This window comes from Spermophilus citellus (assembly GCF_964194105.1).
Source record: "Spermophilus citellus genome assembly, chromosome: 16".
Lineage (NCBI taxonomy): Eukaryota > Metazoa > Chordata > Mammalia > Rodentia > Sciuridae > Spermophilus > Spermophilus citellus.
The window spans coordinates 33,438,153-33,465,389 of record NC_138196.1 but is presented as its reverse complement, the minus strand read 5'-3'; the positions used below and the strand labels follow the sequence as shown (position 1 = coordinate 33,465,389).

Sequence of the window (27,237 nt, the reverse complement as noted above, 5' to 3'; positions counted from 1 at the left end):
GTGTATGAGCGCAGGCAATAAAATGGAAGAGAAATTGGGCATAAAAAAAATAAAAAACGTTTATACCTTAAACGATACCTTCAAAAAAGTAGAAGCCAACCACAGAATGAGAGAAAATGTTTGCAAATTAGATATCTGATCAGGAACTTCTATCCAAAAGGGATTGTGACTTTGATCTCCTGAAAATCTCAAAGGACACCATCACTCCTGAAAGGGATTATAGAGTTACATGTATAATACTTCTTGGGATTTTAAAAGATTACAACTCAATAATAAAGACAAATGACCCGGGGCTGGGGCTGGGGCTCAGTGGTAGAGCATTTGCTAGCATGAGTGAGGCACTGGGTTCAATCCTCAACACCACATAAATAAATAAAAGAAAGATATTATGTCCATCTACAACTAAAACAATAGATATTTAAAAAAAGACAAGTGACCCAGCTGAAAAGAAAAAGGGCAAATGATTAAAAAACATTTCTTCAAAGAACTCATGTGGTAATGTGAGCCTGTAGTTCCAGATACTTTCGAGGTTGAGGCAGAAGGATTGCTGGAGCCCAGGAGTTCCAGGCCAGCCTGGGCAGCATAAGACATAGAGATGGCCATAAACACATGAGAAGAGGCTCAACATCACTTAGTTGTAAGAGAACTGCAAATCAAAATCACAATAAGATTCCACTTCATCCACTAAAATGACTATAATAAAAAAAGACAGTTGTGATGTGGTGATGCACACCTATAATCCCAGCTATTCAGGGAGGCCAAGGATCACAAGTTTAAGGCCAGCCTCAGCAATTTAGTGAGACCCTGTCTGAATTTTTTAAAAATTAAAAAAGAATAAGTAAAAAGAGCTGGGGATGTAGCTCAGTTGAACCCCATACTGGTATTCTTGAGTCCTGGGTTCAATCCCATCCCAGTACTGCAAAAAAAGGGGGGGGGGGCAAATAGCAAGTATTGATGAGGCTGTGGAGTGCGGAGATGGAACAGCCACTTTAGAAAATGGTTTGGCAATTGTAGTAACCATATGACCCAGCACTTCTGTTTCTTAGGTATACATCCAAGAGAAGAGAACAAATATCCACACAAGAACCAGTAGATGAGCTGGGGGTATAGTTCAGTGGCAGATCACTTGGCCTCACATGCTCTAGGCCCTGGGTTCAACCCCCCCAGCATTATCAAAACAAAATAAAATAAACAAAAAACCCAGTAGACGAAAGTTCCTAGCAGCATTATTCATAATAGCCCCAAAGAAGAAAGCACTCAAATGTCAATCAACTGATGTCAGCCAACTGATAAATGGGTCAACAGCCAGTGGACTATTCAAATGGCATATTATTAGGCCATAAAGAGGGATGAAGTGCTGATACCTGCTAAAACACGGGTGAATCTGGAAAGTATTATGCTGAGTGCAAGAGTCCAATTTTAAAAATGTGACATATTATATGATTCCATTTATATGAAATGTCTGTAATAAGCAAATCTATAGAGACAGAGAGTAGATTAGTGGTTGCTTAGTGCTGGGGAATAGCCGGTGAAGGAATGGGGAGTGACGGCTAATGATTCAAGGGTTCTTTTGTGGATGATGAAAATGTTCTAAAATTAGATTATGGGGATGATTACACAATTCTGTAAAATATACTAAAAAACATTGGATTGTGTACTTTAAATGGGTGAAGTTGATGGTATATAAATTATACCCCATTAGAGCTGTTAAGAGTGTGTGAGTTAATGGGGTGTGTGTGTGTATGTGTGTGTTTGTGTGTGTACCCATGTTCACTCAGGATGGGGCAGCACCAAATTGGCTCCCTCTGGCCCCCACAGACCTCCCTGCTTGTGGGTTTGAAAACCAAATTATAGGTTTGGAGGCCACAGAGCAGCCTGCCATGGGCCCTAGGAGATTTCCAGGGTTCTTTAGAAAGTGTGGGCTACTGCGAAGAGAGCCAGAACACCCCTGCAGGTATAGAGGTTGATGGGGAGAGGAGAAACGGAAACAGGATGGTCCCAGCCTCACTCCCATCCCCCAATCTGCGGGGGGGGGGGGGCGGGGGCTCTTGTCTCTGATGTCAACCAACAGGTGTGTATTCAGCATTACACTGTGCCAGTCACTGGGACTCCCACAGCAAACAATAGGGCTGCCCTAGAACCTGTCGACCTTCCTCCAGGAACATCAGTTGTGTCCCTGCTTCCGTGTAGCATTCCTCCCCAGTTTGGTGGGGATGGGAACTAGAGGGAGGGACAGAGCCCCAGGCCTCACCCTTGGCTCCGCCCACAGATTAATGGAAACCACCTGGCGTGTGAGTGTGCCCGCCCTCCACCCGACGCCCCCACTTGCCTTCATTCCCATGAGCATCTGCTTCTAATGAGCGCCCCAGCACCCGCTGCATACCAGCCCCCGGGGCTCATTAATCTCATTAGGCAATGACAAATCATCCCCGGGTCTGACCAGCCTCCCTCACCAGGCCCTTTCCTCCAGCCTCTGCATCAGCCTCTGGGGGCCTGTGTCCACACAGATCCACATACTCTAGAGCATTGCTACCTAGCTACCTTGGACTCTTCTGGCAGCTTTCTGAAATGTGGCCTCCTTGATTCATAGTCTAGGGGCATCTCACTGTGACCAGGACACCCTCAGACCCCTTGAAAAGTCTTCTGGTGGCTTGCTCCCCCCCATTGTATGTGCTTGGTGGAGGATCCGGGACAAGAGGAATGAGTCTCGGCCTACTTTAAGTACTCACATTTCTGGCTGGGGGGGTATTTGTGGAGTGGTGTGCTGGCCTAGCCTTTGTGAGGCTCTGGGTTGGATTCCCCAGCACTCCCAGGGGTGGGGGGAGCACTGACATACCTAACTGCTTGTACAAGTGCACAAGGCTGGAAAAGTCTGGACAGCTCTGCAAAGGACAGGTGGCCAGGCAACACGGTGCAACTTGGAATTCTTCAGAGAGGCAGGGAACTGCCATTTACTGAGCGCTCAGGCTGTCTGGGGCACTTTCAGGGAGTCATTCATAGTCCCATTTTCCAGGCCAGTCACCTGAGGCTTGGAAAGGCACCCAGAGAGTAAACAATAGAAGTAGGATTCACTCCCAAGCCTCCCTACCCCAGAAATTTTCTGGGCATCACACAGGCTTAAACAGACTATGAGGTAGTGGGATATAGATAGAAGGGCTCAGGGAAGGGCCTCATGCATCTCTGGGCCCTTCGGCGCCCTCCCTAACAGCCTCTGATAGGCTCCATTTCAGGTTTTCTGTTCCATCTTTCCCAGCTAATAGAGGTGGGTCCACCCATCTGCACCCCTAGCCTCTCTGGAATGCGCTCACACAATTGTCACCATCACCTGCCTACATTCTTCCCCAGCTTCAGTCAGGGACCTGCATTGCAAAATAGACATTGTGTAGATCTACTGCCCACTCTTGGCCATCAAGGTGCTGCCTCACACACACATGAACACCTGACCCATTCTCTAAGGCCTAACAGTATCGTAATCCCAGCCTCTCAGGAGGCAGAGCCAGGAGGTTTCAAGTTCAAGGTCCTCATAGGCAACTTCGGGAGACTCTGTCTCAAAATAAAAACTAAAAAAACGGCTAGGGATAAAAAAGGGGGGGGCTAGGATGTAACTCAGTGGTGGAATGCCCCCCCGGGTTTAATCCCCAGTTTAAAAAAAGAAAAGAAAAAAAAAAAGCTTGAGGTACTCTGTGCCATGTGGACACCTCATGGAGCAGTTTGAATCTATTATTTTAATTATTAGATTAGATCCCAGCTCTCCCATGAGACATGCTGCTTGTGGACTGGGGTATGTTAAGCTGCGATGGTCTCCCCTACCCAAGTCTAGACATCTGAGCCTGATAGGACAGAGAGATCAGTGTTTCCTGAGCACCAACTACACACCAGGCTGTGGCATCTTATTTGTGATGAATAGGCCCACAGTCTAGGGGTCATCTGGTCCACTGGCTCCCAACCCCGGATGAGCATGAGAATCGCCTGCAAACTGTAAAAAAAATTCCTAGGCCCCATTTGTCTCAGCATCTCCAGGAGCTGGGCACAGAGTCTGTGTTATTTAGGGCCTCATTCCCCACTCTGGGATGGTGGTTGTGATGGGTCGGTTTGTGTGACAACTTGGCCAGGCTACAGTACTCACTGGTTTAGTAAAGCACGAATCCAGTGAGGCACACAACTGTAGTCCCAGCTACTTGGGAGGCTGAGGCAGGAGGACAACTTGAGCTCAGGAGTTTGAGGCCAGCCTGGGCAACATGGCAAGATGCCATCTCATAAAAACAAAAGCCAGGCATGCCCAGAATCCCAACAACTCAGGAGGCTGAAGCAGGAGGATCACAATTTCAAGGCCAGCCTCAGCAATTTAACTGTCTCAAAATAAAAAATTTTAAAAAGGCCAGGCAAGGTGGTGCATGCCTGTAATCCCAGCATCTCAGGAGGCCGAGGTAGGAGGATTGTAGGTTCAAAGCCAGCCTCAGCAATTTGGTGAGGCCCTAAGCAACTTTGTGAGACCTTGTCTCAAAATAAAAAATATTTTAAAAAGCGAGATGTGGCTCGGTTGTTAAGTATGTTGGGTCAGTACACATACACATACAATAAACAAAACCAAACCCACTAATCTGTAAAGGTATTTTGCTGTGAAAGTATTTTGTAGATGTGGGAACCTACAATTAGTTGAATTAAATAAAAGTGATTATTCTTTTTTTGGGGGGGGGTACTGGGGATTGGGGGCACTCAACCACTGAGCCACATCCCCAGCCCCATTTTGCATTTAATTTAGAGACAGGGTCTCACTGAGTTGCTTAGTGCCTCACTTTTGCTGAGGCTAGCTTTGAACTTTTTTTTTTTGAGAGGAGAGAGAGAGAATTTTTCGTTAATATTTATTTTTTAGTTTTCGGCAGACACAACATCTTTGTTGGTATGTGGTGCTGAGGATCGAACCCAGGCCACACGCATGTCAGGCGAGTGTGCTACCGCTTGAGCCACATCCCCAGCCCAAGCTTTGAACTTTTGATCCTCCTGCCTCAGTCTCCTGTGCCACTGGGATTATGGGAGTGCGCCACTGGGCCAGGTGTAATTATTCTTAAAGACTGTCTTTGACAATGGAAGTTGACGATCAGTTGAAAGCTTCAAAAGGAAAAACTGCACTTTCTTGGACAAGAAATATTGCCTCGGGGCTGGGGATGTGGCTCAAGCGGTAGCGCGCTCGCCTGGCATGCATGGGGCCCGGGTTCGATCCTCAGCACCACATACAAACAAAGATGTTGTGTCTGCCGAAAACTAAAAAATAAATATTAAAATTCTCTATCTCTCCCTCTCTCACTCTCTCTTAAAAAAAAAAAAAAAGAAATATTGCCTCAAGATTGTGGCAACTCCTGATTTGCTATTCCCCACGATCATGTGAGCCAGTTCCTTAAAACACATGTGTAGGTATGCGCGTGCGTGTGTGTATGTGTATATGTATATATAGATAGAAAAAATCAGTAAGGAGGCAATCAGCCAGGTTGCAGACTCAGCTCCTTCATCCCTGCAGTGGTACAACACTCCCCCTGCCCAGAGGGCCCCTCTTCTGAAAGCCTGGCCCCACCCACATCTGGGCTCTGAACCTCCTAAGCAGCAATGTGGATATCACACACATCCAAGGGTCATGGGATTTTAAACCAATAATACTCCTTATAGATCACCCCACCCACTGCCCCGCTCCTGTGTTTTCACAGTGGGGAAACTAAGGCGCTACGCCTGGAGCCCATGCCCATTTCTAATCACCCTGACTTTGATGCCACCACTTCCTCCCTTGCTGTCTGCCCACTCACACTGTGCTTCTTTCTCTTTCTTTCTCTCTCTCTCTCTTTTTTTGCAGTGCTGGCGATTGAGGCTAGGATCTCGCTCGAGCTAGGCAAGTACTCCTTCAATGAGCTCCATTTCCATCCCCTCATGGGCCCAAGCTGGCCTTAAACTCCTGGATTCAAGTAATCTTCCTGCCTCAGCCTCCCAGGTAGCTGGGACTCCAAATGTGTGCTACTGCACCTAACTTGTCCTTCTGTTTCTCAGGCTCACCAGGACCCAATGGGTTTCACCAGGTGGCTGTGCTCTCCATCCTTCCTTCCAGATAGCTTCCTGGCTTCCATCCCTTCAGGTCCCGATCACCTTAAGAGCAAGTCTTCCTTGTCCTCACTACATAGAGCAGCACCCCTGTCCCTTTGCTTTCTATCCCCCCTTACCCTGCCTTGTTTTTCTTTGTATGCATGTCCTACGATATGATACACTTATTCGCTGTTTCCTGGGTCCTATCGGGAGAGGGTAAGTGGCTTGGGGGAAGGCACCCAATGCCTGGAACAGAGCCTAGCTCACAGAGGGGGCTCCTCAAACATCTGTAAAATGAATGAAGGGATTCATAACTTGAGGTTAAACCTTAGATCTGAGTTGGGAATTCCGGCTCGACTGCCCTTTCTCATGCCCGCACTCCTCCCACTTCCCATGGCTCAGCATTGAGACAGATGCTCTCAGGAGTCTCTTGATGTCCTCCCAGGTTTCTGATCCCTTCCCATGCTTTGAATGCTCCTGCTGTGTGGTCTCCTGGGTCTACGGTGCTGGCCGGGGAGAGGAACCTAATTCAGTACATTGCATGGGTGAGAAGGAGAGGGGTTATCTTTTCATTTTCATTAAAAAAAAAAAAAGATATCCTGCTCAGATTGAAGGATAGGAGTAGGAAACAGACTAGTGAATGGATGGGAAGGGAAGAATTGTGGCCACTGAGACTCAAAGCAGCACTCACTGACTGGTGCTGAGAAGGTAGAGGAATTTTGAGCCAGGTCTGGCCCTCTGGGCAAAGGGTTGGACAGGCAGCTAGAGTTCACTTCCTCCAGAAGAACCCTGAAGGACCCTCTAAGACCAAGCCTGCCTAAGGGAGGATCCAGCTCCCAAATGCTTAAGGGTTTGTGGGAGGTTAAAAACATTCCCAATTTACTGGCAACCAGTGAAGCTTGATATAGCAACTCGGAGGCAGCCCTTTGTCCTTGTTAATGTCATACGGCTGCAGAGCAGCTGGTCAGAGGGACCTGGGTTCAGAACTGTGCATGTACCCACCATCACCACCCAAGACTCTTTCTGGCCCCCAGCCTGCCCCAGATGGCAATTTTCTGCTCTGAATGTGGACTTGGCCCCTTTTCTCTCCCACCATATCTGCTAGGTCATCCAGCTTCCCTCCTAGCCTGGAGAGTGGGAGTTTGGGCACAAAGCTTTCCCTTCCACTGTGAGCTGGGTGGGATAGAGGCTACTTCCCAAGACAGCCATCATGTTAGAGATCTAAACTTCATGCCCTGTAGAAACTGCATCTCCATTACGCTTGAACACCCCAGCCTTTTCTGGTGCCTCCTTTGAACTTGACAGAAAGAAACCCCAACTACTTAATGCTAATAATGTCTATGGCATTGTCTGTGGTCTCCACTAGACTGTGGTCTCTTTGGCGCTTTCAGAGCATGAGCACCTTCACACCTTCTTTTGTATCTCCCTTTGCATGGACCCAAAGTTTTCAGGCAAAAGAGTAGTAGAGGAGGCCAAGGACCCTGCCCTGTTGGAAGAATTCAGAAGTCTCACAAGAGCGGAGAAAGATGGAAGAGGAGGTTGTGGGTTGGAGAGAAAGCAAAAATCAGTCTCCAGGAGAGACAGGAGGTGCAGTTCACTTCTGTGAAGGGAACAAGGACCCAAAGCCATAGTACAGGCTGAGGATCCCAGAGCCTGATAACAGAACAGGGAATCTGGAGCAGTTAGTATAAGCCTCTCATCTGGCAGGTTAAGTGGCTGAGCCAGGTGTCCCACCAGGGACTTACCCCACCCAACCCAGGCCCTTAGGAACACCTTGTTGTGGCTTAGGGGTTGGGCCTTCTTCATTCCCCACTCTTTTCGCACACAATCTACCATAGCCTTGAGCGCCTTCCCAGTAACTTTACTGGCTGCCACCAGACCTTGAGGGTCCTTGGCCTGGGAGAAGGCTCTTGGGGACCTACAGGCAGCCTGAAGGACACTGTTGCTGATGCAGCTTTAAACTCTTTTAACCCAGGCAGGGCTGGGGGAGGAGGCTTAGAAATGATCAACTTTCCCCACCCTCAGCCCAGGACTCTGCCCCCTTGGGGCTTTGTTTGTTGATTTGTTTTTCAGAAGGAAAGAGGCCTCAGTCACTTTAAGTCTCCCTCAGCCCTTTCATGCTGGGCCCCCAGCTGGGAGGAGGGGGCCAGCTCAAGGGCTCAGTCCTCTCAGCTAATTGCTCATTAAAGAGCGTTAATGAGCTTCGCTTAGCCCCATCCCTGCCTAGACCAGTGAGAATTCTCTGGGCTGATGCTGGTGAAGGAGCTGCTTGCTCTACCAAACCAGCCCTGCTCTGTCCTCTGTGGTCAAGTCCTAGGCAGAACCAGGCCATGCAGGTTCTGGGGTCATTCAGTAACCAGCATTCCTTATCCTCCCCAGAGTGACTCTTCCACCCAGCGCCAGCATCCCCTATGCCTGCCCCACCATGCCCAGCACTTACAACTTCTCCAGCAGGTACAGTCCCAAGAAAGATCCATTGCGGAGCCCAGTGATCTTGTTGTTGCTCAAAAGCCTGAAGGGACAGGGAGAACACAGATAGAACGTGGTGTCAGACACTGGAAAGTACAGATGCCTTGGGGTCCTGGGCTCGCTGTTAGAGCCGTGCTGCATTCTGTGTAAATGGGGACCCCTAGAGTTGTGCGTGGCAGATACCGAACCTTCCACTCCCTCTGTGCAGGTAGGTTGAGTGGGTGTGAAATCAGATTCCCCTTTCCACTTTGGAACCTCAGGTTTGACCCCATAGTTCCCCTGTTAACCCTTCTCGGCAACATCCAGAGCAGAGTGGAATCAATTGGGACAGGACTTGGTTCCAGATGGAAGAAGCCCAGCAGGTCTGGACGTGATGGATGCCCTTCTTGGGTTCTCTAACACACTCTCCTGAGAGCTGAGGACCCTGTCCATAGATGACCATTCTGAACTCTCAAGGCCCCCAATTCAGAGGGCCTGAGTGCCCAATGGCTGGGCTGCACTGTACCCTTGCTCCCCAAGTCTGCCTGCAGACCTGGCAGACAGCTGACAGAGCCCTAGGTCTGGAAGAAGCCCTGGCCTCAGCCTTTGCCACTGCCCCCTCTGAGTTGTTTGTTTATTCAGTTTTATTTAAGGGAGGAGGAAATAGACACCCCCCCCCCAGTCTCATCTCCGCCCACCCACTCAGTCTTTCTCTGCCAGACTCCCTGCCAGGAGGAGGGTGGGCCAGACCAGCCAAAGGGCTCATCCCTCCACTTAATTGCTTATTAGAAAGCTTTAATGAGCCTCTCAGCCCTAACACGCCTGCCCTGGACTGCAGCAAAAGGGTTTCCCTTCTTTCCTATGCTCTTACTGAGGGAGAAATGATCTGAAGTCCTGAGGTTCAGTCCCTCTCTTGAGTGGGCAGCCTAGAGAGATAGTAAGGAAGAGGAGAGGGACCAGGCAAAGCGGAGCTGTCAAAGAGATTCGCCCAGTTTCCTGAAAGTGGGTGGATGAATATACCAAGAAGGCAGTGAGGGGACTCCAGACTTCTGGCTGCTCTTGTTTGTTTATTTATTTATTGTGGGTGGTCCTGGGAATTTAACCTAGGAGTGCTCCACCACTGAGCTACATCCCCAGCCCTTTTTATTTTTTATTTTGAGGCAGGGTCTTACTAAGTCGCTGAGGCTGCCCTCAAAGTTGCAATCTGCCTGCCTCAGCCTCGGAGTCACTGGAATGACAGGAGTGTCCCACTGTGTCTGGCAAGAGTTTTTAATGGAAGATTTTTTTTTTTTTGGAAAGATTATTGAATCAAAAACAATACTAAAAAATATTCTCCCACTTCCAAGTCCCCAAGATTAAAACCTGGGACTCTGGTTTCAGAGTAGTCCAGAGGTGGTTTTAGGGGTGGGGACTCCCTGCATTCTTCAGACCCTTCAGCTATTAGTCCTAACTTCTTTCAGATCAAATCCTTTAAATCAGAGCTGGCCCATAGAAATACAATGTGGGCTGTAGATGTAATTTTAAATTTTCTTGTAGTCATATTTTTTAAAGGTTAAAAATTAACCTTAGGGACTGGGGTTGTAGCTCAGTGGTAGAACGCTCACCTAGCACTGGCAAGGCCCTGGGTTCAATCCTCAGCACTGCATAAAAATAAATAAATAAAATAAAGGTATTGTGTTCAACTACAACTAAAAAAAAATGCTAAATTTTTTTAAAAATTAACTTTAATAAATATTTATTTAATCCAATTTATCCAAAATATTATATTTTGATATATAATCAATATACAAAATTATTAATATTTTCCCTTTTGTGTGTATGTAGTCTTTGTAATCTGGGATGTATTCTTCTCCAGCACATCTCAACTTAGATCACTCATATCACAAGTGCCCATGTGCCTTTGTGGGGTGGGATGGGGGCAGAACAAAAATTTAGAGACCAGATCTAGCTCTGAAAGTCTTGAAATGCAATTTTTTTCTTGCTGCAGGGACATAGCCCTGAACCCCACCCTCTGACCCACTCATAAAGAGAGGCAAAGAGTATTTCATCCTTCTCCCCAGTGGGCCCCTGTCTATCTGCATGCTAGCTCCTGGACAGGCTGCAGGCAGATGGCTACATGATGCCAGTCCCCAAATACCCAGAATTGGATCGTTTGGTCTTTACCACCTGGAGCAGTTTGAGAAAATTTATTTTAAACATGGCTTATCCAGAGAGTGGCCACCTCTGTGTTTGTGGGTTAAGTTCTCAAGTGCATGGGTCTGAGGATTTTATTTTTTAGTGGTGCTAGGGGTGGAATCCAGGGCCTGGAACAAGCTAGGCAGGTGCTCTACACTGAGCTACACCCCAAGCCCCTGGGTCTGGGAATTTTATGGGCAGATGGGAAATTGGCAGTTAGAGGGCTATTAGAGGGGTAGATGGACACATGCCACCCAGCTTCATCCAGTGGGAAGCAAAATGTTCCCACCGCTCTAGGCTGTCTCATGGGAAGAAGACAGACAGGGTGGTCACACAATTGGGAAAGCAAGGAGAGAGCTTAGGTCCCACAGTTCCATCCAGCTGTCCCAGAAACAGCGTCAACATGGATCCTCTTTAATTTCCTCACACAAATACCTCCTCAGCCTGCACCATCCTCTTGCCTTACTGCCTCAGAGGGAGCCAGCCTGGCGGGTCCCCTTCCAACCGCACTAACCCTGCAGGCCCCACAGAGTCCTGGCTCTCCCAGCCAGGCATCTCCAGTTTCTCCTGCCCCCCCTCCGCCCCACACCCTCCCTCCTCCTTCTACCCCCAACCTCAAGCAAGTTTTCCATGGGAAGGAGGGTTAGTCCCTGGAGTCCCCTGTTCTCTACTCCAGAGTTTGAAACCTGGCCAAACAGAGGGGGCACACCAAGTCCATTCCTGAACGGTCTGCCGGCTGGGGTCCTATTTTAGGGAAGAGAAGCGGAGTTACCACTAATGAGACTGGAGGCCAAAGGAGCGAGTGGCTGGCGTCTACAGAGAAGCCCTGTGGCCTCTGGGCAGCCGCAGGAACTCACCAGATACCACCCGACATCAAAGGTGACCCTCCAGGAGTCACGTGGGCATGCTCTGTGGGGCATGGAGCCAGCACGCGCCTGCAATAATCGTTTCTCACATGTGCAGGAAGAGTCGTGCATGTCAGTCCCCCTCCCCAAACCAACCAGATGAAACAACCACGTCTCTGGATCTGGGGATGTACACTCAGGAGTTTGACTCTAGAGCCACAGAGGGTCCAGACCATCGCGAGGTTCCTGAAGCCTGGGAAGGCTCACCCACCTCCAGCCGGAGGCTTGGTGGTGTTTAGAGAGATGAGCAGTGAGGGGTGGTGGTGCTGGTCTACTTGCTGATATCAAAAAGACCTACAAAATAATCATTCCTTCTAAAATGTAAGTGTCGGGATCTCCAAAGGGAATGCCAGAAGGCCCGGCTTCAACACACACCCTCAAGCTAAAGACTGCCCTTCTGTGGTTTCCCTTCCCTTTGAGGTTGCCCATCATGTCTATTGAGCCTGACTACAAGCCACATAAGTGTCTGAGAGGACATGCAAGTTGCCTTGCTTACTCCTGCACTTCCCTAACATCTCTGCCTTGCTTAGAAGCCTATCCAGTTGGCCCCAAACAAACTACTGGCCCCAAACTTCTATTATACCTACAGGTAATAGAAGAACCCAGGTAGGGGCTTCCTCTCCAGCTCTGAGAATGCCCCTGAACTTAGCCTAGAAGTTAGGCAATCTAGGTAGGGCCCAAAGTCAAGGATAAGGTCAAGAGGAAAAATAGTCTTACAGTGACTCCTGCTTGTCTCCTTATCTCAAGCCTAGCTTCTTCGGAAGGTCTTATGTCCTTTACTCTTATCTACCCTCTCTACAAGGGCACCTTTACCCCATCTTGGTGGGAGGAGGTAGATCCAAGGAACTGGGGCTTAGATGGGAAGGATTGACCTTGAGCTTTGAGATGGTATCTGGAGGAGTAAACATAAGAAAAAGTGCTATAGGTGTTTGTGGAAGGTGATGAGTGTGCCTTCAAGGGGGGGTGTCCTAGCACTCTTGTTAGAGAATAAGGAATACAGTTTGTTGTAACCATCCACACCAAAGCTTTCATTCATTCATAACTCAAACCTCCCTAGGTGGAGGGAGAGGTGTCCAAGAGGGTGGAACACATTTGCATCAATCTCTCTCTCACTCTCTCTGTGTGTGTGTGTGTGTGTATGTGTGTGTGTGTCTATTTGCCGTAGTTCAGTAGTAACTCCCAACCCATCTTAAATAATTCCTCCACACATGGCCTAAAATTCAAGCACTGAGGAGCCAAACTTTTGAGTGAGTGAAGACAGTAGGCTTCTTTTAAAATATAAATGGACCTGGTTGGGCATGGTGGCACACCCCTGTAATTCCAGCTACTCAGAAGGCTGAGGCAGGTTTGTAAGTTCAAGACCAGCCTCAGCCACTGGCATGCCCCTGTCTCAAAATAAGAAACAGAAAGGGCTGAGGATGTAGCTCAGTCATAGAGCACCCATGGCTTCAATCACCAGTACCACACACACATGAGTAGATATAGATATAGCCATACAGATATAGACATAAATACACCTGAAAGGATCATTCTGTTATCAGTTTTTTTATACCTATGTATAAATCAGATCCTTAACCTTTCCTGCCTAGAAATTCTATGTGGAACCCTGATCCTGCACAGTTTTGTGAGCTTATATCTTGGTCCTACTGTGTCTGTAGGGCTCATTAGGGCAGGGAGCAGGTTTCTCACCTCCTGGCAGAGGCTGGAACACACAGTAGGCACTGGCTGAGTGAGTGGAGGGAAGGGGTTCCAGGTTCTCCTGAGTCAGGGGACAGTTTCTTTCTACCTTCAGTCCCTGCCTAGCTATGCATCCCCCATTCCAAGAAGAGAGCATCCGTCCTTTTCCATGCTAGCCTGGCTGGGTGGTCCAGCCCTTTGTGATGCTGCTCCCTTAAGGGTCACATTTGTTTGGGGTTGTCCAAGTCCCTTTAGGAGAGGGGGATAAATCACCTGGATATACAATGTAGAGAGACCACAGGTCTCACAATCCCGGGGTCAGTCTGATTTAAATGCTCTGTGCAGTAATTTTGTACAGTGGTCCCCCTAAGTCACTTGTACTTGTTAGGTCATTATTGGGGGGATCCCCTTTTCCCTGACTCATGTAATCCTCATGGAGGAAATTAGTGTATCCGCTCTGCTCTGTCCCCAGGGACAAAGTCTCTGATCGGTCAGTGTGGAGCTGGATCGCCTGCCTGTAGAGCCGTGTGTTGTGGGCTCTGCTCCTTCCAGGGCAGGTGTGGTAAAATCTGACTAAACCCACTGCTGCTAAACCTCTCAGCCAGGTCTTGCAACCTAGCTTTTATCAGTACTACAACATCTTGATCTCCTTGTCTGCTAACTTTTTCTGTTTCAGCAACCTGACTCAAGTAAAGAAAGGGCCAATGCTATTTTTTGAACCCTTTGAAACTCCAGTGCTATGAGCCTCTGGGCCCCTGCTGCCTGCTGCAGAAGGACCTTTGGGGGTCAGGATGGAAAGCCACCCCAGACCTGAGAAGCTTCAGAGTGCCCCAGTCCCTGTCGTGAGTCTTTTTTTTTTTTTTTTTTTTTTTTTTTTTGGTGTGGCTTCTTTATTTCCACCTGCAGCGGTGACTTCTCAGTCAGGAGCCCTGAGCTCTAGATGCGGATGTCTGACTCGGACTACAGGGCTTGGGACAGGTCAGCCCCCTCTCTGTGGATTTCCTGTTCAGTAAAGAAGGGTCTGGACTGTAGGACCTCCCACCCCCACCCCCACATCTTTGATAGCCTTCTCATCCTGGACTGAGTCTCCTGAAGTCCTAAGTCCTAGCATTTCTCCCTCCCCACACAATTCCCAGCAAGACCAGGAGCCCTGGCAGGGGGAGGGGAGGGAGTGGGAGGAGGGGGCTCTTAGACCTTCCCTCCCTTTCCAGCTGGAAGATGTCTGGCCCCTTGGTGCAGGCTGGAACTCCCTCCTCTGGCCACACTCTCCCTCTCCACCCCCCTTGCCGGCTCCTCGGTGACAGATGGGTTCCCCTGCCCCTCACCTGGCCCCATCCATCTTGCACACCCCCTTGATCCCCCATCTGGGCCCTCCCTGGCTCCCAGAGGAATATGAGAGCTAAGGCTGGGGGAGTGGGTCCTGGGAGGCTGCCCGGTTAGCTCACTTCAGTCTGTCTACTTTCTTCCCTCCTGGCCCTCCCCTCTCCATAGCCCAGTCCTAAAAGCAAAGGAATGTTCTGGAGTTTGGGAAGGATGCCCCCCCCCACCCCTAGGAGGGAGGAAGGGGAGGAGGCAGCTTCGTCCTGTCAGTGTCTGAGCTCTAAATAGAACACAGCGGCTGGGCTGGGGGAAGGAAAATAAACAGCCCCTCTCAGCGGCCCTTCCTAGCGGTCACCAGAGTTTCCTTCTGGTCCCTCAGTCCAGGGCCATTTCCCTCTGCTCCTCTCCTTTCCCCTTCCCTCCCTGGGCAGCCTGTACCTCAGGGTTGATAGAAGAGTTAGGGGTACTGCAGCAGGCTGTGTGGCATTAAGGAACTTTCTTCCCCTCTCTGGGCTTTGGTGAAGAGAGCAGCCAACCCACCACTGAGTGGAAGGACCTGGATCCATTCACAAGTAGCTGGAACTTTTTCTCCTACAGAAAAAGTTCTTATCCCAATGACTCCCATGTGGGATAAACTTAGAAACACTCTCTCTCTTTAAAAACATGACCCCCAATTTAAGGGTCAATCTATGGTTAGGTTCAAATTACACTGGTTTGCCCATGCCTTGGGGGAATATTCTCAGACTCACCCCAGGGCTAAGAGTTGCCACTCCCCCTCCCCAGTCACTGAGGGGCGATCCACAGTAGCCAGCTGGAAGGGACTTCCTTGGGACTGAGAGGAGTGGCTGGGTTCTTGCGCATATTCTGAATGTTTCAGTCCTAAATAACCCATTCTGGGTCCTGGACCCTTTGGGAGCTGAATTATACGTGCCATCTCTGGAATGCAGCATGATGGCCTCTCCAATCTCTCTGCTACAATAAGGACTGGACCTGCAAACCCCAGAGGGCTCTGTTCTCTGCCCAGTGCTCTGAGACGGGATCACAGAACCTAACAGCAGAGGGAGCCCTAAGGGGAGGGGTTCCCAAGGCCCCACAGGAGGAGATGACAGAACTCCTAGAACCTGGGCTGGTACCTCTAGCCCCTCAAGCATATAGATGGGAAGATTCTGGAGATACTTTGAATCCTTCTGGGTCCCTCACTTCAGACAGGCAAGGGGTAGGGGGCTCTAAGAGCCCACCTGGGGTGCTTGAACTGTAACCCTGCACCCCAAGAGGGTAAGGCAGTATGATGGAGTCTCCCAGCCTCCCCTCTCTTCTCTGTCTCCAGTCTCTTCCCCCTTTTCTTTCTCTTCCCTCTCTCCCCCTCCCCCTCCTCTCTCTCACAAAAGCTCTCTGTACACAGCCACTTCCTCTGGCTGCTGTCTCTGAGCCCAGACCTTATGAGAACCATATGGGGGAAAGAGGGTGGAAGAGAAGGGGGTGGGGGAACATGGCTGGGTCCGCCCCTCCAGCCAGCATCTTTCCCCTGCCCCTGGGCTGTGTGCATGACAGTTGGCACACTTTGCCCCCAATTCCCCTAACTGGACCCTGGTGGCTGCAGTGACTGTGTCCCAGTCCAGAACTGGAGGTCCAGAAGGACAGAACTGCTCAAGAGCCACCTCCCCGAGGTGGGAGCACTGCACAAGGGCCATGAAGTGGCCTCCTTACCCGTCTCCCATCCTTCCCCACCAAGACCACCGAACTCCCAGCAAAAACACACAGCCACCCCTGGCACGTCTGAGGCAGATTGCCCCTTCTCCCCAGGGCGGGCAAACCCCCTGCAATGGGAGGCTAAGCAGGTTGAGGGAATATGAACTGCCCTGTGCACGCCTGCCTCCTTCTCACCAGTCTGGAATGGTCTCAGGTTGAAAGGTCTTTGGTCCTCCTGGAAAAAATCTGGGATTTTAAAGCAGTGTTTGTGTCCCAGGTCCAGGTAAGTGAAGAGCAAGGCCCTCATCTGACAGGGAAGCTAGGAGAGCCCAACTGGTTTGGTTAGGTCAGATGCCGACTCCAGCAAGCTGTGAGACCATTATTCAGGCCCTGTCCCTCTCCAGCCTCAGTGTGCTAAGCTGTAAGATGTGGGGGCTGGACTTGCTTATCTCAAAGACCCTTTTCAGTATAGACAGTGTAGGAATTTATGACACTGGCTGGCGTCTTCTGAGGGGCTGCTCAGATGCCCTGGGAGGTCCGCATAGGAGATTTCCTTCTGGAGTTATCTATTATCAGTCCTTTCCTGGAATCCCTTATTCTCAGACCCCTCTCCTCCTCCCCCTAATTTCCAGAGCCGAGAACCAGTGGGCAGGCCCTCAGTTGCTGCCCAGGAGTCAGGGGAGGCTCACAGTGGGCTCCTATCCACAGCCAGGTTCTCCCTGGAACATCTCTCTCCGGAGGGGCCCTTGAAGGCTCCTGCTCTGGACAAGAGCATTTGTGCCCACAGCTGCCCTGCAGACTGAGCTGTGAGACTGGGGGTGGGGTGGGACAGATGGATCAGGAAGGAAGCCAAAAGCTCCACTTTCCTGGAAAACTGCAAATGAAAGTCCATGAAAGAAAGAAAAAAAAAAAAAAAAAGCAAAGGGTTGGGGAGAGGGGGCATGGAGTCTACAAAAACAGAAGGCAGAAGCAGAGATAACAGGGTGGAGGAAGGGTTTCCCATGAGGTAAACAGGAGTGTTCACTCCTCAGTCTCTCTCTGATCTGAGAAGGGAGCCAGCCCCCTTGCAGACGGGACCTTCTCTGGCACTTTGAGTCCCAACACTAAGTGTCTGTCAGGGTTCCCAAGATGGAATCCTGAGGTCCCTGAGGACTCTTGTGACTGGGACCTACCTGCAGGCCGATTCTGGAGGAAAGGAAAGGGTCCTAAGTTGGAATGCAGGGGATGTTAGGGAGGGAGGACACTGCACAATGCAAAAACAATTGGCTCATGTCTTTTGTTTGTACCAGGTGACAAGCTAAAAGGCAAAAGGGAAATTTTGTGTGGAAAATAAATTAGATTAGAGGAGTTTGGGAGGGTGTGGCAGTATGATGGAGTCTCCCATGATTTTTGTTGCTGGTTTTTTTTTTTTTTTTTTTTTTGGTCTTTTGCTTTACTGCCAGGCAGAAGTGGCAACCCCTTCCCAGCCCTTCACTTCTATAGGGCCTGCATCCTGGTACCTGGCACAGGGCTGCACACCTGTAATCCCAGTGGCTCAGGAGGCTGAGACAGGAGGAACTCTAGTTCAAAGTCAGCCTCAGCAGAAGAGGGGCACTAAGCAACTCCTTGAGACCCTGTCTCTAAATAAAATACAAAATAGGGCTGGGGATGTGGCCCAGTGGTTGAGTGCCCCTGAGTTTAAAAAGGGCGGGGTGTGGTGTGGTGCAGGGGATGTGGCTCAGTGGTAGAGCACCCCTGAGTTCAATTCCAGTACAGCAAAAATTTAAGAAAAAGAAAAAAGAAGGAGAGAAAAAATCCTTGTCCTACTTCTGCTGAAGAAGAACTTTTTCCCCCCTTTTCCCTTGAGAAGCCAGCTGGGGGAAGGAGGGCACCACCAGGATCAGGATTATGTGTCTGGCTGGGGTTTCAGTCCCACCCAGGCTGATGGGTTATTGGGCTCTCAAGGAATTTCCTTGCCCACCTTGTCCCTGTGGGGATGTGAAGTCAGGTTTGTAGGCCCTGTTGCTTTGAAAAGTGTCTTCAACCAGCCAGGTCAGTGTCCTAGGAGGAAAGAGGGGAACCTTCCTCTGGGGAGGGTTGGAGATGGGAAGGTATGCTAGGAGTCGTATCTGCTGTCACTCTGTCACAATATATTCTCACCAAAGTTTGCCCCACTCTCTCCTTGGAGTGGCGTCAATGGGAATTAGCCATGGCTGGAAAGCATTACTTGCCAAATCATTCTAAGATGTACTGCAAAACCACCTTTGGACCTCCCCCCACTTTCTTTCTGCTTTGGCTGCGTTAGGATTCCCTAATCCCCACCAACAGGCATCCAGAGACAAGGTCCACATCTGTGAGTGCATTCAGCCACAGGAGCTAGTGCACAGCCCCCATCTCAATCTCAGAACTGATTATCATTGTGCAGCTCCGCCTCACTCTGAGACCAGCCCAACTATTCCACACAGCAAGCAATTCTCCTCCAGAACTGAGGGGGCCGGTGAATGCCCAGGCCTGCGGACCCTTAAATACGGCCGCACACCACCCTCTTGCGTGCCGGGTTTGGGAAATAGCAACTAGTGCCTTTCTGGCATTGCCATATCCCTGAGTTGGGATTGGACAGACACACTGCCTCCACCCCAAGGCATACACGCATGCACACACCCCAGCTGGGGAAAACTCAGGCCAGGCGGCCAACGTCACAGGCTGACCAGTTGTGTCCTGTCAGGAAGCGGACAGCCTCTGAACTCACCCAACCAGAGGCGTTACTGTATTGTTCTGGACACAATCGAATAGACAGAGCCAGCCCCAACTCCCGAGCAAGGGGTGGTGGAGAAACGGTCGCCACTGGGGTCAGGAGGACAGGAAAGGGGAAGCGGCTTTTAGGCTAGATCGGGACGGGAAAGCAAGGGACCGCACCTCGGACCAATCCTCAACTCCACGGCCTGCGTGGAGGTATGAGCACGTGGTCAGCGCAGGAAATCGCAAAGATGGGAAGGGGTAGCAAATACTCCTGCGGTTGCCGGGACTTAAGATCCCACGGAGGAGGCTTGGGCTTACATTGTGGAGCAGCGGCGCTTGTAGCCGTTAAAGCAAGAGTCCCTGGATGAGATGGGAATCGCAGGAGTCTGGGAGGCATGCGCCTCCCCTCTTCTTTTTTCGTAATCCTTGCGCAAAGTCAATCAGAAACAGCCAAATCTCCATTTATTTCCAGGGAAGGGAAAGAACAGGCAGGCGCTCAGGACCCTGCACAATCTCACGACACATATGCACTCAATGGGAAAGGGACCCAAGAGGAATTGGGACGCCCGGGTCTCATTCAGACCAGAGCGCCCGCATTCCAAGAACGGATTTTCTGAGTGTATTCTCCCGCCTGCAAAAGGGCTGGAAGCGGGGCTGGAAGGCCCGGGGAGCGGATCAAGTACCCTCAGTTTGAGAAAGCAGTACCGCCCCAAAGCCCGGGAGACTCCTGCAGTACCGCCCCAGACGGGCTGCGATCTTAAGGACCTACTGGGCCGCGGGCGGCATCTTTCCTAAGCTTTCTCGGCCCCCACCCTCTTCAGGTCCCTAAAGTCCCTAACACTAGCCTAGGCTGGAAACAAGGGGCAGGGACGTCCTGCCAGCGTGCATTCCACTTCACCTGTGCAGGTGACCTGCGGTGGGTGCCTCTCTCTGGGGCATACCTGACCGCACAAGCCCCTTCCTCCCTCCGCGGCCCCAAAGTTCCAACTTTCCCCCTACTTTTCCAAGCTTCCCGCTCAGCGCTTGGACATAGGCCTGTCCTGGAGTCTCTGAAGTGGCGGAATGGCCCCCTTTCTCCTCCTCCCGTCTGGCCTGCATTTGTCCTCTCGTCCCGGCTCGTGCCAGTGGTGTAGGGTACTCACAGGGTAACGGTGCCGTTTGGCAGCAGGCCAGGCTCCGGAGGCTCTGGAAGGTCCCCGCCGCCGCACACTACCCTCCTGCGTGCCGGGTTTGGGGTGCCGCCGCTCAGTCCCTTGGGCCGCTCCCCCGAGCACTTGCAGCTGCGGATGGGGACCGGGCAGCCGGGCGCGCCCTGAGTCTCGGGCGCCAGGAGCAGCAGCCACGGCAGCAGCGGCAGCAGGAGGCGCGCGGGCGCTCCCCGCATCCTGCGTCCCCTGGCGCCCATCAACCCATCGCCCCGCGGGGACCCACAGCGCTGGGGCCAAGCTGCAAGCCGGCGGGAGGGACCCGGCGGTGCGGGAGGCGTGCTCAGCGGGGGCCCAGGGCGCCCGAGGGCGGGGCGGGGGGCCCTGGGCGGAGGCAAGCCCTGGGGTCCCCGCCGCCGCGCCCCGGGGGCATGTCCGGCGAGCGCCCCGCCGGGGAGGACGCGGGCGCGGCTGTCAGCGCAGCTCGGGCAGCCCCCGGCGGCGCGGCCCGAGTTTCAGTGCAGTGCTCCTGGGCCGGTGAAAGCCCGGCCGCTGCGCGTCTCCCACTCGCTCAGCGTTGGGCTGGGACTTAGCGGATCGCGCCGGGATCCTGCCGCCGCCGCTGCCGCCGCTACTCCGTGCCATGGATGGAGGCAGCTCGGCGCCGTGCTGCTCCCGCCGCCTCCAGCCCCCGCGCTCTCCCCTCCCGCTTCGGCACTCCGCGAGGCCCTAGCGCCTCCAGATGCTCAGCCAGGCAGCTGCCCTCTTTGCAGTGTGAGCTGAAGAGCTGGCTTGAGACCCCCATGTGTTCCCAGTGCCCGCCCTGAACCAAGACTCCTCTGCCTCCCCACTCGTTCCCCCGGGCTAGAACCTTTCCTCTCTCCAACTCGTCTCAGACTTCTAAACCAAACACCATCACTTTCCACAAAACCCTCCCTGGCACCCTGCAGACCTATGCGTATGGGGCTTTCATTGACCGGTGGTGTGACCTGAGATGTCTGGTGCTCTATGATTTGGGTTGAACTTTGCTCACCACTCTGAGGTTTCCACTGGCCTCTGACATGATGGGCCAGTCTGGAGGTTGGCTCTCACTCTCACAGCCCTATTGGGGTCACCGCAGGAGAATACAAGACAGAAACAAGGAGGTAGCAGACCTAGACCTGGAGCAGTGACCTTGCCCAGCGGGGAGTACATGTCATTAGGCTAAAAGGAGGTCAAAGGTCAAGGCAGATCCTGCTAGATCTGGCCTCCTCCCCTTTCCACCTCCGTGTTTGTGTGTGTGTGTGTGGGGGGGGGGGTGTATGTGTGAGCGGGAAGGGGGAGGGGGAAAATGAGAAGAAGAGTTATAGGGATCTGTGCCAGAGTGTGGGTCGAGCACTGTGCAGTAAGACAGGACATCCAATGGGTCTAGCTAGGCTCAGCTCTGTCTAGGTTGAGCTCTGTCTCTTATAAGCTCTGTGTCTTTGGACATAACTCATAATATCTCTGAGGTCAAAATGGAGTCCTGTCTGCCTCCTATAAGTAAATTGTGACAGGAAAAGGAGGAGAGGAGAGAGAGGGGACAGCTTTGGGCAGGGTGTGATCTGGACAACTGGGGAAGAGGGTGAAGAGTGCCTGTGGGTGTGAGATGAACTACAGTGCAAACTGGAGAGGGGGTTGGGGACAGAGGGAAAGGGGAAGAATGGCCCAGGGTGGCTGCCTCAGTTTCCCCACAGAGGATGGCCTTTCTGTCACTTAATGGTATCTTTGCTGCCAAGAGGCCAGCTGCCAGGATGAGGCAGGACTCCTGTCCCCCAATCATTACTGCAGCACCAAAGTGTTCCCTAAGGCGACCACTTCTTTTCATGATCTTGGCTGTACTTTTCTAGTACCACTGTGGCCTGCCAGCCAAGTCTCCCACCCCCTTGCAGGGAAGTGGCTTCTCTCCCTTGCTGGTTGGCAGCAGATACTGGACCTGACACTGGCCTCTCCACTCTCCCCCCCTGGCTCCACAAGTCTCTCCCAGTTGCAGGCTCTGGTTCCTTGAACTTCCAAAGATAAATAAATAGTGATTGCAAATGGAGGAAGGGAGAAGAGGAATGGACTCCCCCAGCAGGAGCCCTGGAAAGCCTGGCTGAGACTGCATTCCTCAGGAAAGGGTCGAGCAGAGCCACAGCCCACAGGCGGGGCTGCCCATCCAGACCTCCTGTTCTTGCAAGGAAAGCTCAGGGAGAAGAGGAGGAAAGGCCTCTGGCCTGGGTCACACAGCTTCTCTGTGACTTCCTTTTGCTAACTGAAGACACTGGAAGTCTGGAAAGAAATTCTCCAGTTTCATCCACTCTCTGAGGATGAATAGAGGCCAGATGACATTGACATGACAAGGAAGGGAAGCTTTCCTGTGGGTGGGAATGAGGTGCCAAGGGGAGAGATTCACAAACACTCCTGCCTTGATGGACTTCACATTTGGCTTCTGTACACACGAGAGGTAAATGGAATAGAGGCCACTTTCCCATTTTGTAAGTATGGATGAGGAAACCAAGTCAAAGAGCTTGGAGTCCAGGGGTGGAGGCTTACCTTATATTTTTTATTTCTTTACAGCACTGGGCTTTTAACTCAGGAGTACTTTATTACTGAGCTACATCCCAATGCTTTTTATTTTTTGAGACAGGGTCTCTAAATTGACCAGGCTGGCCTTGAAATTGCAATTCTCCTGCCTCAACTTCCTCATTAGCTGGGATTAGGCATGTGTCACACTGGATGGACCTTACCTTCTGATTCCTTTCTAAGTGCCCTCTGAATCACTCAAAGACTTTCCCATAGGATGCTTCCTGCTATCTGTACTCAGAGGGGTGGAGGGGAGTAAACAAACTGCATATCAAAATCTTACTTTATTTTTTTAAATTAATTTCTCGTGGATGTACACAATGGTGAGATTCACTGGGATATATTCATATATATACATAGGAAAGTTATGTCAGATTTATTCCACTGTCTTTCCTATTCCCATCTCCCCTCCCTTCCCTTCATTCCCCTTTGTCTACTCCATTGAACTTCTACCCTCTCCTTATTGTGGGTTCATGTCCACATATCAGAGAAAACATTTGACTTTTGGATTTTGGGGATTGGCTTATTTCACTTAGCATGATCAAAATCTTATTTTAAACTGGGCACAGTGGTGCATGCCTGTGGTCTCAGCTACTCAGAAGGCTGAGGCAGGAAGAATGCTTGATCCCAGGAGTTTATGGGTAACACAGTAAGACGCTGTTTCTTAAATAAAATAAAATAAATAAAAAGCTTCATAGTTTGAAGTTTGAGATAGCATGATTCAAACTTAGTTCCTGACCTCAGAATATCTGACTAGGGAACTTGACCAACAATTATTTTCCTTCCTTCCTTTCTTCTTTCCTACCTTCCGTCCTCTTTCTTCCTTCCATCCTCTCTTCCACCCACCTCCCTTTCTTGTGTTAGGGGTTGAACCCATGGCTTCATACATTCCAGGCTCTATCACTAACCGACACCCTTGTCCCTTTAATATTCTTTAATAAGAGGTGATAAACTCTTCAGTGGAGGTAAGGTACTATGATAATAGAGTAAGGCTGAATTAATTCTGACCAGAGCAAGGAGGGTACTTACCAAAAGTGTAAGTCCAATGAGGTTAGAAATGTAACCCATCCTTTTTATTAGATCTTATTCCATAAGGTCTGGGGGTTCCCATGTACTGTCTTCTGAAAAGAAGCTTGGTGCCCTTATCTAAGTTCTTTTCCTTATTTTTTCATTTAATATAATGACCTCAGTTCTATCCATGTTGCTGCAAATGACAGGATTTCATTCTTTTTTTTTTTTTAGAATTTTAATATTTATTTTTTAGTTTTCGGCGGACACAACATCTTTGTTGGTATGTGGTGCTGAGGCTCGAACCCGGGCCGCCCACATGCCAGGCGAGCACGCTACCGTTTGAGCCACATCCCCAGCCCCAAGATTTCATTCTTTTTAATGGCTGAATAATTTCTTTTTAAATTTTTAAATGGCTGAATAATACCACATTTTCCTTATTCATTCATCCATTGATGGACACCTTTCTTGATTCTGGTTTTCTTTTTGGTACTCAGGATTGAACTCAGAGGCTCTTACCACTGAGCCACATCCCCAACCCTTTTAAATCTTATTTGAGGCAAGGTCCCATTAAATCCCTTAGGGTCTCGCTAAGTTGTTGAGACCTCAGCCTCCAAAATAGCTGGGATTGGATTACATACAGGTGTGCACCACCATGCCCAGCTGATTCAAGTTTTCTATGGCACTGTAGGGTAACCATTGGTTATTGATTATAATATTCTATGACACATTTTTGTCTTTTGTTTTTGGCACTGGGGGTTGGGAGATTGAATTCAGGGTACTCTACCACTGAACAATATTCCTAGCACTTTTTATTTTTTGAGACAGGGTCTTGCTAAGTTGCTGAGGCTGGCCTAAAACTTGCTATCCTTCTGTCTCAACCTCCTGAATCACTGGGATTACAAGTATATGTCACCATGCCCACCTGTATTTCTGCTTTGATTACCCTGATTTGATCAATATACATTATATACATGCAACAAATTATTATACTTTACTCCATAAAGATGTATAAATGTTGTGTCTCAAAAATATAATAACTATTCTTATTTGAACAAAAAAAATTTTTTTCAGTACTGGTGATTGAAGCCAGGGCACCTTACCACGGAGCTACTTTGCCTGTCCTTATTTTATGTTGACTCAGGTTCTCACGAAGTTGCCCAGGCTGGCTTTGAGTTTGGGATTCTCTTGCCTCAGCCTCCCAAGTGGCTGGGATTACACAGGCCTGTGCCACCTCACCCAGCTAAAAATAGAATTTTTTAAAAGTCTGTCTTTGTCAGGTGTGACTGCAGCTGGCCATTTGACTGAGTACTGACTATGTGAGAGGCTCTAGTTCAGTACATTTAGTCCTCACAGCAAGATGAGGACAATTATTTTAACAGAAAGGAAACCAAGGAGTGCGGAAACATCTGAACAGTCACCTCCCCAAGTATATGTACTGGTAAATGAGAGAATTGGGATTTGAACACAGGCACTCCTGGTACCGGTATCTACTATTTTTTTTTTTTTTTTGCCCCCAGTGGTGGGGATCAAACTTATGCATGCTAGGCAAGCACTCTACTACTCTCAGCCCCAGGTCCAAAATTTTAACAGTCATTCTCTAGAAATTCTTGGGAGGAAAACAGCTCTCAATTCTCCATCAAGTTCCAAATTCCCTTGAGGTTTGCTCACTCTGATTCCCTGGCTCTCTCTGAACCAGATTTTTAAAGATGTCCACTTCTAAAGCAGAGGTGGCAGTAGAGCCAGAACCCCCTTTACTTAATCCCCAGCAGAGCCGGGGAAGGCAGAAAATTTCCAAAGGAGCCTCACTATGAAGCCAGGAAACAATAAGGTGGTGTATAAAGAACCCAGGAAGGGGGCCAGGAGCATAGTTCAGTGGCAGAGCCCATGTTTAGCAAGTTTGAGGTCCTGGGTTCAAGCCCCAGCACTACACCTATAATCTTAAGTACTTGCAAGGCTGAAGCAGGAGGGTTATAAATTTGAGGCCATCATGGACAATTTAGTGAGACTCTGTCTCAAAATAATAAAAAAAAATATTGAGGATGTGGCTCCGTGGTAAAGTGCCTTTGGCTTCAATCCCCAGTACCACCACAAATAAATAAAGAAATAAAATATGATTTTTACAAAGGTAGTGGGGGTGGCTGGGATGTAGCTCATTGGTAGGATGCTTACTAGCATTTGCTAAGCCCTGGGTTCAATCCCCAGTACTCCCAGTACTGTAAAAACAAACAAACAAACAAATAAATAAATAAATGCAAGTAAAATTATAACTTTGAAGCTGGGGGTATAGCTCAGTGGTAGAACATGTGATTAGCAAGTGTGAGACCATGGGTTTGATCCCCAGTACCAAAACAAAAACAAAAGAAAGAAAGAAAGAAAGAAAGAAAGAAAGAAAGAAAGAAAGAAAGAAAGAAAGAAAGAAAGAAAAGAAAAGAAAAGAAAAGAAAAGAAAAGAAAAGAAAAGAAAAGAAAAGAAAAGAAAAGAAAAGAACCCACAAAAATCAACACATAGAGGTATCTGAAACTATAATGGCATTTTCTCAGCACCAGGCCCTGTTCCCTCCTGGGATCTGTCTGAGTGCCCCACCAGGCTGTTCACCTTTTGATTCTTAGGTTTTCTAACTCTGTTCTGTGAGTCATTGCTTTTCAGAGGCAGAATCCTAACAACACAGACTGGACAGTGCAAATATGGGGTTTCTCCAGGTTTCCATTAGCACAGAACCGTAAGGAGAGAGAGAGCTGGTGACCCTTCCCTACCTCCCTTGGAGGATGGCTCTACTGGGTCATCCTGGGACCCTCTTCCCTGTCCTGTACTTCCCTGTGGGGACTGTGCTGAGCTGCCTGCCCTGTTAGAACATTTGCACTGAGTGTTCCTGTCAGAGAAAAGCACGTGCCTCAACCAGAAGGAATGAACCAGGATTGTGGGAAGCTACCCAGATAAATATCTGGGCCTGCAAGGACTTCTCTTTGGTGATCGGATTCCACCACATATAAAATACTGTGTATAGTTTAGACTTTCCCACAGGAAAGGGTCATAATCTCTGTTGCTATTAAAGTCCTACTCTCCCCCCTCCCCTCCCCCCAAGACACTGGGAATTGAACCCAGGGGCACTCTACCATTGAGCTACATCCCTAGCCCTTTGTACACAACACTTTTTTTTTTTTTTAATGGTGATACTGGGGATTGAACCCAGGGATGGTTTACCACTGAGCTACATCCCTGTCCTTTTTATTTATTTTTGAGATGAGAGTCTTTTTAGTTAACAAGGCTGACCTCCAACCTGGAATCCTCCTGCCTCAGCCTCCCCAGTCCCAGCCACTGCACCTGGCCAGATTTAGTTTTATAGACAAAAAAGGACTGAGGAAAGCAGAAACAGAAAAACAAAAAACAAAAAACAATAGTTGATTCAAATTACTTGCCTTGTAAAGGTTAAAGCAGAGGGAATTTCCTTATCTTTCTGGCTAAAACTGGCCTGTTGGAGGATTTGGGTATTATCTTTTCA

The 27,237-nt window shown here is 49.7% G+C and overlaps 1 protein-coding gene across 2 annotated transcripts in view; it reads right to left on the bottom strand.

The window, feature by feature from the left end:
• ADGRA2 (adhesion G protein-coupled receptor A2) overlaps positions 1-20,854 on the bottom strand; it is a 38,223-nt gene extending 17,369 nt beyond the window's left edge. The window contains exons 1-2 of one of the 2 annotated variants that reach the window (XM_081269071.1): positions 20,141-20,854; positions 8,507-8,578 (exon numbers count right to left, since the gene is read on the bottom strand). In XM_081269071.1, the coding sequence (XP_081125197.1) occupies positions 8,507-8,578; positions 20,141-20,403 (335 nt within the window). In that variant the 5' untranslated portion in view covers positions 20,404-20,854. The remainder of the gene's footprint in view (positions 1-8,506; positions 8,579-20,140) is intronic. The other variant, XM_081269072.1, reaches the window with a different exon arrangement.
• Between the last annotated feature and the right edge of the window lie 6,383 nt (positions 20,855-27,237).